The sequence below is a fragment of the Rhinichthys klamathensis genome, unplaced genomic scaffold (assembly GCF_029890125.1).
Source record: "Rhinichthys klamathensis goyatoka isolate OS25496 unplaced genomic scaffold, OSU_Roscu_1.1 h1tg000032l_1, whole genome shotgun sequence".
NCBI classification, from domain to species: domain Eukaryota; kingdom Metazoa; phylum Chordata; class Actinopteri; order Cypriniformes; family Leuciscidae; genus Rhinichthys; species Rhinichthys klamathensis.
The window spans coordinates 2298297-2310366 of record NW_026606581.1 but is presented as its reverse complement, the minus strand read 5'-3'; the positions used below and the strand labels follow the sequence as shown (position 1 = coordinate 2310366).

The window sequence follows — 12070 nt, the reverse complement described above, 5'->3', positions numbered from 1 at the left end:
TCTGATTGACGCTCAAAACGCGACAATGCTTTGACGCTCCTTGCAGCTGAGAGAAGCCAGCTTCCATTGAAAATGAATGACTTTGGAAGCTCAAGTCGGCAGCGGTGTGAACGTACAGTAACCTGCCGTCTTTGTGCAAAAACTGGTGTAAGCATGGCAGGAAAGAGTCGTGCCCTCTGTCACAGCAGACCGCCAAGCTGCCCGGTCTTCCGCAAGGTGATGCCATCGGTCAGGGTGGATGTTAAAGACATTCATGACATGTGTAGGAATTTCTCCCATCTAGCGGTGAAATTGTATTTTGCATTCAAACGAATTGTGCTCTCCAGCGCCTCGCTTTTTCAAATGCGTTTTGCAACTACGGTAGCCGTTATGTACCAAAAAGCTATGACAGGACGTCTTCTAATAGCACTTCGTCGAGTTTTCCTTCGGGTGAACAGGTTTGTCATTTCAAACAAACTGCAACTTGACACAACGAACAAACGAATGTTACAGTATGAATTACTGACTGTGAAAAACATGAAAATACTATTGTAATTAGTAGTTATGCCTTCTTTATTCGTTATATTTTCTGAAGTACGTGCATTGTTGTCAGATTGATTAATTTTACTTAACTTTACAATATTGTCTTGCCCGCAAACCCCCCCTAGAGGGACCAAGGACTGCCCACCACAGTCTCACAAAATCCTGTGGGAAACACTGCATACTATTCAGTGACATATGCATTACCTGGTTTTGTGCAGTTCTCCTCAGTCTCATTGTCTCCCGCTATGGCCATAAGCCTTCGGCCCAAGTGATCTCTTTGAGCAGCAAAACCCTCCTGTAGCACCAGCCCATGACCTGTGTATGAAGATGTATCTCATTACATAAAATATTCAGAATTATCTGTAGATATAGAAACTTAGGCCTTACATGTATTGTACAAAATATAAATGATAAAATAAAATTAATGTTAGTATTTTGTTAACCTAATATATTTCTGTAAAAGTGTTCATTTAAACAGTCAAATATTGTTTAAATATCACTTAAATGTCACTGAATAATTTTATATGTTTGTATGTCACCTTGCATTACATTTGATATCATCGACCCAAATACTCAAAGAATGGTTAACAACTTGGAGCTAATTAGCTAAATTACTTGTCGGTTTGGGGTTCGGTGTGTGATACTGTGGCCTTGATCTGCCAGGCTTTCTGTTTTAATCAATGTTCCTACAGGATGTGCATTGTATTATGGTTAGCAGCACCGGGGGTATTTATTTTGGGAAAATCTGAAGAAAAAAAAAGAAAAGAAAAAAAATTGGTGTGAAGATTCAGCCATGCATACTGTACTAACAGCCAGAGCTTGAATTAGGATTTTGTGTCTGTATGTCTATGCTTCAGCACATCACTTTTCCATGAGGATATGCAATGAGGTCCAAAAAACAGGATAATCACATTTATCTTGTTATGAAACTAAGCATAGCACACAATTAGTGGGGCATATTTATTGGACAGTTAGCATTACAGCTGTTAATCACTGAACACATTATGTTTATTTATATTATTTAAAAAAAAAAAAAATTCACCCAAAAACTAAAATTCAACAAAAATATTAAAATGTGTGGTTACATTTTCTGTATAGCATGACAAATTATCCAACAGAATGACTAGGCAGCTGTAGCCATAATTCGAGTTGGCAATCTGTTCTATTTTTGAGGATTTTCCTGACATTCAATAGCATAGACACTTCTTGAACGCCTGGATTCTTTCCCCAATGCGGTCTGATAATTTGTATTGTTTAGCTTTATATGATGGCTTTTATTTACATATAAACATTGAGCAGCAAACATAAACAGAAGGTCGACCGAACCTGCTTCACGCGCAAGAACAAACCTCATTGGCTCTTGCAAGTCAAGCGAACATGCTTGAGCTTCCGTTTTTTTTTATATCAGATGTGTGCATTGATGAATGTTTATGTGAATAAAAGCCTAAATTAAATATTCAATCATATAGAGCAATTGTGTCTCTTCAGAAAATGTTGACTAAACAGCTCAATTCATATGGATTCGTTTTATGATCTCTATGAACTTTTTGGAGCGACAAAGTGGTAGTTGCGTGGAGTAAACAATGGAGGGACATATCAAATTTCATTAAAATACCTTAATTTGCGTTTTAAAGATCAATGAAATTATGGCTTGGTACACATGAGGGAGAATAAATGACAGGTTAGCTAACTCCATTAATAAATCGGTCCAAAAATGACTCTCAAACCATCAGTTTCAATAAGTCCAATTACAAATGTAGAAGTAGTTCTTGACATTTTACTAGAGCCCGACCGATATATCGGCGGGCCAATATTATCGGCCGATTTTAGGCATTTTCCTAACTATCGGTATCGGCATTTATAATGGCCGATAAATGAATATTTAAAAAAATGCGGGTGATTCATGTAAGGGTGGCGCTGCCAATAAAGCACCTAAAAGCTGTCACAAGAACTGGCAAAAGTAATGATTATGAATACAACAAATATAGCAAGGAGACATTTTAATTGTTTATTAATAAACAAGTGTTTTCAGTCAGTGTCAGCCAAAGATGAAGTTGACGATGCTGACTCGCGATCTTCAGTGAGCGCGCGCCAGAGAGAAATGCACATTTCATACGATTACATGAGTCTGTCTGGCTTTCGTTTTGAATTGTTCTGTTTAAAAGTAGACATTTCAATATAGATATATTTCAATTTCGAGTTTCGGTTCATGAGACGAGCTCCAGTTCACCCGCAGGCGCCTCCGTGTCGAGATTATCTATCGTCTGCTAAATTTACTTCTTATAAATTAAATCCAGGCAAATGGCTGATGAAACATTGATTAAAATTAAGATACAATTAATACAAAACGAAATTCACTTTGAAACGAAAGGTTTTGTGCTTTCTGTTTGATGTCTATGTGAAAGTTTCAAAGCATATTTTAGTGCCGCTTTCAGAGCGCTCACGTCCGTAGTGCTGAACTGTCGCGTCTGTAACATTGTTTTTTCCTCATAAATGCGAACACGAAAAATAAAATAAAATGAATATTTTATGTAGCCTGTGGAGACTGAGAGCCAACCCTTCTTCATCCGGTGGGTAGTAGCCTACTTGTGATTTGCGCAGTGTAATTCACAGAATTGATTTCTCTGCTACAAGCCTCTCTCACGTTTCTATTGTGTGAGCTTGTGACTATTGCAAGCGCGCAGCTGAGAAGTCCTGATTATATTGTCTGCTATATTTAGGCCTACTTCTTATTTATTAAGGCAATTGGTTGATGAAACATTGATTAAAATGCGTGGCGCGAGCGATCTAAGACAGTAAACTGATTCTGCTTTGTCTCGGGTAAACAGCTGTTGCGACGCGAGCAGTAATGGCCGCGTCCGGTGTAGACACAGTGTTAAAGCTCATTCTGCCTATAACGCTACAACATCAAGCAATATTCCAAAAATGTATATAATTATAACACTTTATATAGGGCCATTTTGCATTAAGAGTAGCCTAGTTTCACGTTTAGTACATTTTGCTTACTAATTATTTAAAATAGTATAAAAGTACTGTACATATGTAATTAAAAACGTTTTCATTATGATATTTTTAATTTTACTTTAGTAAATAGATCTGAGTTCTTCCTCCACTGGTAGAGATTAGAGGAATTAAGAGTAAAAATAGAAGATAATAAGGTTTTGTCAGTGACACTTTTTATATATTTATTGATACAAGTTATGACTAAATTAAAAGACAAAGTCGTCGTTAGTGAAGATTATGCAACAGTATTTAGAATATAATATAATATAACATGCAATGCAAACTAGTTTGGTTACAGCTCAGCTGTATAATTCTCATTCTATCATTCCCCCTGCCTCCATTACAGTGTCATCTGTGTCACAAGTGTTTGATTACCACATTTGAGTGATCATTGCAAAACGTGTTTATAAAATATATTTATTCTGTTTATAGCTACTGTGTAAAGTACCCATCAAAAGTTTGTACACACCAATAGGAAAGTGTCCAAACTTTTGACTGGTATACTGTACTATAATACACATAAATAATATTGCTACTGTATTATAATATACACATAAATAATATCGGCCGATATATCGGTATCGGGCTTTTTTTACTCCCTAATATCGGCATCGGCCCCCAAAAATCCATATCGGTCGGGCTCTACATTTTACTTTTGTCATGTCTAACTCAAAGTGAAAACTGTTACTGTGTTGCGTAAAGGGTGAAATGTTCATTTTAAATTGTTAAATTTTAAAATGTTAAAGTATTATGCCCCTTTTTACAAGATAAGTGTCTGACGTCCACAGAATCTGTATGTGAAGTTTTAGTTCAAAATACAAAAATTTTATAGCATGTTAAAATTGTCTCTTTTTGAGAGTGAGCAAAAACACATCGTTTTGTGCATGTCCCTTTGAATGCAAATGAGCTGCTGCTCTCGACACAGAGGGCGGAGCTACAACAGCTCGTGTCCTTAACAGCTTGCAGACACGCACTAAAATGTCAGAAACCATTCTGCCTTTTATGTTCAAACCGGAGTCGGACAATGATAGAGAGACTCAAGAAGTGGTGACAACATGTAGAATGCAACAGGAAGTTTCTGAATGGTTAGTTGATGAATTTATGAAGCTGATGTGGAGTTAACTATCTTCAAGTCATTGCTTAGCATATTCTGTCATGAATCATGATAATCTATAAATCGATCGCGTGGGAACCGTTGTAAGATGCCTACAGAGTGGCATGCTATTGCATTTGTGTTATGTACTGTATTGCAATAAATGTGAAAAGACAGATGCGACATCTTGAGCAGACTCACAAATGTGCTCTACTACAACAACTCTTCCTCTTCTCGTGGACTCAGCACATTGGCCTTTGTCGTGTGTTCCCGAGGGCAAGGTTTATGTAAATTTTAGGGTTTGTGATGTCACTAACCCGAGAAGAACCTTGTGTAGTCCCTATTACCCTGTTTATGCTCAAACAGCAACATTACACACTAACTAAAGTTAGAAAAATTAAATCATAATCAACCACCCCTTTAAATTATTTCCGATCCCAGTTTAATATACAAAAAACTATATAACAAGACTTTTATATAACAATTCCCCTGAAAAGTGCAAAAAAAAAAAAATGTATTGAACTTTATTAAAGAAAATATGTTTTACCAAAATAGTGTTTTTGATGAGGGTGATGACAACTTTCCTTTTCGGGTGACCTATTTCTTTAAATACAAAAAAGATATTTTATCTCTTGATTCTATAAATACTTGCTACCGTACATTAGTTGCAGCCAGATAGACACTGAAAAAAAATCCACATGCTGAAATCTACTGCAGCAAAACCTGTCAAAATATTCAGGAACAGAATGACCCACTTACAGCTTATGAGAAGCATAAAAAAAAGTTCCAGTAAAGTTGTGTAACAAACTGTCACAGGAGGACAGGATAATAAACTCAACAGCCATAAAGTTCATTAACCAGCATTTTCAGCCGGCACTAACTTCTTTAGTTATCGATGGAGGTAAATGAGAAGATGCAAAAGAACAGGAATGAGAATTGGGAAGCAGGAGTAATGACAGCAGGAGTGCACAGCAGATGGACTCCTGACAGGCTCATCAGATATGCCAGTATTCGGAGAGCCATTAAGCAGAAAGCACATATTCAGCAACCTCATCATTACAATATCATGTGCAGGTAATCCCTTAAGCTGCTTGTAATTTTGCCGTAATTAAACTCAACCGCACCCACTAGTATTTCTCAGCCAGACGGGCAATGCTGTACACTTTGTAGACAATGCGAGTAAGTGGAAAAGCGTGATACAAAAATCCCCTGTAATGAGAAATCATTTGTGTCTGAGATGTGCTTGTACGACAGGGAGGGCTGTACGATTAATCATATTTTAATCACGATAATGATATCTGCTTCGCTTGATTAATTCAAAATAATCGTCACCATATTGGCTCGCTCGTTATTTATCCTGAGAACGATTTTTTATTTGACATTTGGTCAGCTTGCATTGGTAACAAGTCCTAACTAACATTGATGTTTGTGGTTGCCAGATGTAAAGAGCTTAAATCCCCCAAACTAGTATTGGTAAACTTTTAACAAACAATCACGGTCCCCAATCTGATTTGCGATCTTCACAATTTTGAGATGTACTATCGAGAATATCCAGACTGGAACAAGCCTATGGACTTATCTATTTGCACACAATATTGCATTAAACAACCAGTTGTCAAAATAGTAATTAAATCCAGAGTTAAACTTTAAAACACTACATAGTCTTTAAGACCGAATGCATGAATCCAATATAACAGGGTTTTTCCTGCATAGAGAACTACGAGGCTCCCGCCTCCGTCAAATTTCGTGCCGCCTCCGGCTCTCGACAAAACTCGGACAGACAGTCACATGCTCAGATACACTTTCCCCACCGTGACGGTTATGTTGCGGGTTCCCGGCCTGTGTTCATTCTAAAACCGTATTGTTGGATCATAATCCGCGGGTCGGGCGGGCCAAGTAATAAAACACAACATTCCAATTAATCGAGGGTGGATGACTGATAAATCATTAAAATGTGTTAAGTTTGATAAAAGACACGGAACTCTCATCACGGTAAAACGTAATGAACGTGCATCACTCTTTTACAACAACGTAATTCTCTTCAGGGAAAACCTGCAAGATTATAATTAAAACCAAAGATTAAAGATTAAAACCAAACAAGGAAAACGCATGCCTGGGCTCGAACGGGACACGTGTGTTTTTTTTGAAGGAACAAGTGAAAGAGGATTGTACTTGCCCAACAGGACAAAATGCCCTGATTAAAAAAAAAATTATATATTAAAAAATATATATATAACTAGGGAATCACCAAAGACGCGAGGATGATTCTGATTTTATTTCATTTAATGTAAGTGCCGATTGATAGCCTATAGTTGATAATAATATAGGCCTACCTAATGTAGGCCTACTGACGGTAAACAAAGTTGCGCTGTTGAGGCCCGCGCATTTATTTATAATATATTATACAGTTAAGAAACATCCCACCAGAGTGCTGGTTTCCGGAATACCATCACGAATTAAACCGAGGCAATGATTTCATAACAGTTCAATAAACAAATAGTTAAACTAAAGGCCACTAAAGCGTTTTTTTTCACGCGGCTGGCGTATTTTTTCAATTGTTTTCAATGGGAGCGCCGCATTTTTGCATTTTTGAATGCCATGAGACGAGGTGCTGAGTTTTTTTTTTTTTTTTTCGCTGAAGTGCTGAAGCGCTCAGCGTTTTTTACAGGTTGAAGAATGTTAAACTTTGGGTAAAACGCAGCGCTCATCACTGTCACTTTTTACCCAGCCGTCCAATCACAGTGTAGGAGGGGCGAGACAAATACCACACCGACCAAATGTCACAACATTCTTTCTGTACAAGGACATCAACCAGCAGAGCTAACCGAACAAAATGGATGAAAATTTAATTTTTAGTATGAAACAAATTATCTGCGAAATCAGTTACAAGTAAACTGTGCTGCGGATATTCTGTATCATAGCAACGAAGTGTCTCAACTGAAAAAACACTGCGCTCCCAAAACGCTCTCAAGCGCCCACAGCTAGGCGTTTTCAGCAGAGCGTCTAGCGTTTTCAGCTGGCTAAAAACGCTTTAGTGGCCACACGGCCTTAGAGCGAAGAGAGAAAAAAAAAAAAACCTTTCCTCAAGCAAAGTGATAAACTCTTCCTGGCCTTATAACTATTTGAGAACGAGCCAAAGTAGCCAGCAGGCAGCCATTATGCAAGTGTGTTACATGGTGATGAAGCTACATTACGTAAATAATGTCAGGACTACAATTGAGGCTTTTAAGGCAGGGGTTTTCTGTTGGATCAATTAACTCCCTTTGCCATTGACTTTATAATCTTGCAGATAGGTTACATACACAAAAAGTCAGGTAAAAAGGTTTTCTATGAGACCATGTAGTTGATTTCGAGGTTTTTAACTCAGATGTTTTCTGTTGGAGCAGCAATTAATAGAAGCAAGGTGTGATTGCTTCTATTGTGATTGCTTCTATTCAAATGATCTGAGAAAGATGATAACTTAACTTAGCTAAATGATTTTGAGACATATGCTTCCTTTAAATTTCGTTGAGGGAGACTGTTAGAAACTTCACTTAGAACACCGTTATCTTGGTCTCTGCAACGTCTGTCAGAGTGTCAGCGCAGCGCGTTCTCTCACTCGAGCATGTGGATATTATTGTTTTCTCAACATGAACGTAAAACAATATAAACACGATAACGATATTCTGACTCTTTCTGTACGATAACTGGCGCGGTCTGCTTTATTAGCGTTTTTTTCCATTAGCCTGCTTGAGCTTAAATGCTTTTGTTCTTTATATTTGTAGTTTACTCGTATTGTTTAATGTTTCAACTAAAAGAAAACCTTAAGATATATTTTAAGCTTGTTGTGTATATTGCTAATCATAAGCTTGTTCAGAAATGGTGACGAAAACTTAAAAGAAAACTTAAAAAAATAACGTCTTTTTAGTTAAACGTTATTTAAATAAACGAATATTCGATTTTTATGAGCCCGAATATTCGAATGCAATATTTTTGAAAAATGCCCATCCCTAGTTTGGATACTGTGCATAGTACGTCACAAGCATCACACAAGACCAGCGTCGGCCAATAGTGAGCCTACATTCTGACGTACTGTACAACACAGAAGCGCTGCGCTGTTACACTACGTGAACTAAAGTCGTTAATTTTGCACACAAAAAGTATTCTTGTCGCTTGATAAACTTATGGTTGAGCCACTGTAGTCACTTACAGGCCAGGGTTAGAACAACATGAGGGTGAGTAATTATTGACAGAATTTCCATTTTTGGGTGAACTAACCCTTTAATATTACAACCTGACACAAAAGCTTGTGCTTTCGGTTTTGTTTTTTGCACAATGATAAATTGTATTTTAAGTAATTAACTCCAAAAATCATCAGGTATATCAGTGAGAGAGCGACCCGCAACACTTATGGAAAGAATATCCGTTTTTGTTTGGTTGGTTTATGTATTTTCAGTCCGTGTCTTTCTCTTCGTGACACACGAGTAACTTGTGTAAGGAATACATCAAGCACACCATAGCACAGAGAAAAAGACAGTACTCTTGAAAAGCTAACACACCAAGTATAATTAATTATTGCGTAATAATGAGCATAATGTTTAAAATGTTTAAGGGGGATTGGTAACATATTTGTTGTCTCACCTTGCAAAGCCCAGTAATCATTTGCTGATGGAAACGGATGTGAATAAAGATGGTGTTTATATTTGGTTGTTAATGCATTTGCACTTGCAAGTACCTAAATAAAAGAATGAAATACGTGCGTTTACATCCCTTGGGTGGTGGGAGGATATAGGACATGGAGTGCGGGCATCCACTGGCAGAAACATAAATCAGTGCCTATGAACGATAGATAAAACCAAGTCCCCACCCTACATTTTTTTTCTTTTTTTGATATCCCATTAGTCACATGTACATGACAATATAAAAGAAAAAAATCTGTCGCTACTTCTGTTTCGTGACTGCTTTAAAGAGCTAAAATATACCAAGAAAGTTGTTCCCTAGGTAAATTGTACTTTTTTTTTGCAACAAGAGTAAATTATTTACATGGTTGTTGTTAGAACATAAGTGTCAGGCAAATAGCAACGAAGTACGTTCTGGAATACATTCTTTAAGTCAGCATGAAACAGAAGTTGCGAACGATAGACTTTTTCCTTATTGTAAAGTATATACAAGTGAAACTGATTCTTGAAAAATAAAAAAATGTAGGACAGGACTTGATTTTGTCCATCGTTTTGGTTTGCTATTGGTGCAATCTCGTGTGAGTGACAGGTTGATCCCGCCCTCACGCCAGTAAACACGTCATCAGAGAAGAGATGTTGCTGCAAGAGGGAGGGGAAGTTATTTTGATGAAAGATTACAAGAGATGTTCTACTACAGTACATTCAATGAAATGTAATACTCATGAAAGTACACCAAGCAATCAATTCAATGTAACATTCAAGAAAATCAAGTAATACTACATTAATGAAAGTAATCTTAAGCAATTTTAGTCACAGATATGGCTGTGACGTTGACTCCGCCCTTCAAAATACTGACCCGCCCATCTAAGCGTTTGAGACTCGATTCAAACTCTGACAGCTTGAAATGGCAGCTAACGTTAGTCGTCGAATGATATGAAACGGTGCATTCATTTATTTTTATCATACCGTTACTTACAGACGAACAGAAACAAAAACTATATGTGAAAATGACATTTTGGAAATGAAACGGCTTGAAATCAGCGTTGTTTGTCTCATTTCGTTAGACTTAAAACACACAAATGAGAATATAACGTAAGCCTAACTACAGTATACCAACCGACAAAATATACAAATAGGCTATCCAACAGAATAACGGATGATGCTTCCAACCGTCTTTGTGTAATCATTTGAATTCTGAGAGAAAATGATGCTCGCCTGTTAATAATTCAACGTCTGACGTCCCAAAAAGGACAAGCATGTACTGCTACCTTGTATCGGCGAATTAATAATACATTATACGATAATGAACCTCATAATTAGCGATGTATAATATCACCAAACCATATAGGGACAATCACTTACCCGTTTTTGTGAGCAACGCCGACATACACCAAGCCAATAACAGGACGCTGCAGATGAAGCACACCTGCACTAACAGCATTTCTCTCCTTTTGCGAACTTTAAAAATTTTGGAGATCATGTTCTTTTTTGACATACTGCAGCTCTGCTCCAGGTCCGTGGTCGTCTGAGGCTGTGTCATTTTGTAAGAGTAATTTCTCCTCCGAGTCGAAGCCACACAGATGGCCGGGACCGCAGGAAATCAGGCTCGGGATGAGGTCCTCCTCATGTCCAGCGCGCGGATCCCGTTCCCGTGTTCAGTGTGGCAGGAGCGCGCGGCGGCGTGCATGCGAGAGATTCCGTCCCAGGTGCCTCCACGCGCTCGTTCTGATGTTGTATTATTAAAGCAACCCGCTTGAGAATTGTGTCCTATTGCTTGAAAAACGCTAATTATAATCAGCTGAAATTAATCACTGGACGGTATGCAGCCGGGCTTCACAGTTGTCTGGTGATAATATGACTAAAACATTTTCTTTGGCATAAGAACCATTCACGGCGAGCTAGGTATAGGTCTACTGTTATTTCATGAAATATATAAGAACCGTGTCAGTAAACATCTTTTGGGTCCGTGCTCTCAAGTTGAGGTTTCATCTCCCTCTCTCATGCAGCTGCCGACTTCTACATGTGAGGGACTGTTACGCGCGTTCACGTGATACTGATGACGTATGCACTGTGAGCCTACTACACTGACTACTATAATCCTTGGAAAAGGCATGGCTTCTACCATACAAATTGTGTAGGCTATTTGATAAAGCAACTGAAGGTCATTCTAAAATCATACGTAAAATAGCCTACTATCACACTAATGAATTATATCAATTCTAAAATCAGTAATGATCATTTTATTTTGTGAATCTTGTGTCAATGGAACATTTTTCTTTAAAGGTAGCAATTTTCAGCACTAAGTTTGCCTTAATTATATAATGCAATATGTTATTTTCTTGTGATGTACATCAGGCCTACCACTCAAATGATTGAGATCAGATTATTTTTTAAATAATTGTATTATTTTACTTAGCAAGGATGCATTAAATTAACCACAAGTGACATTAAAAACATTAAAGATGTTACATTAAAAAAAAACATGTTATTAAAATATGCTAAAATATAAAACAATTATTTAAATAGTAATAATATTTCACATTGTTTATGTTTAACTGTATTTTGGTCAAATAAATTATTTGGAGAGCATATAAGTGACTTTTAATGATATACTGTATATTCACACTGTAAGTAAAAAATTATTTATATTATATTATCAGTTCAAGTTTGAGATCTTCATACAAGATCTGCATACATCTCAATAATGTTAATCATCGACCATTTCAAAAAACAAAAATGTAGGCCTATTAAAAAATTTCCATTCAGTGTTTTAATCAATTACCAAAAAGATTAC

The 12070-nt window shown here is 37.1% G+C and overlaps 1 protein-coding gene across 1 annotated transcript in view; it reads right to left on the bottom strand.

Annotated features, from left to right (window-relative positions):
• slc24a4a (solute carrier family 24 member 4a) overlaps window positions 1-11315 on the bottom strand; it is a 65863-nt gene extending 54548 nt beyond the window's left edge. Inside the window, exons 1-2 of the mRNA XM_056245543.1 lie at window positions 10639-11315; window positions 727-837 (exon numbers count right to left, since the gene is read on the bottom strand). Coding sequence (XP_056101518.1) covers window positions 727-837; window positions 10639-10816 — 289 coding nt within the window. The 5' untranslated portion in view covers window positions 10817-11315. The remainder of the gene's footprint in view (window positions 1-726; window positions 838-10638) is intronic.
• Window positions 11316-12070: the final 755 nt, after the last annotated feature.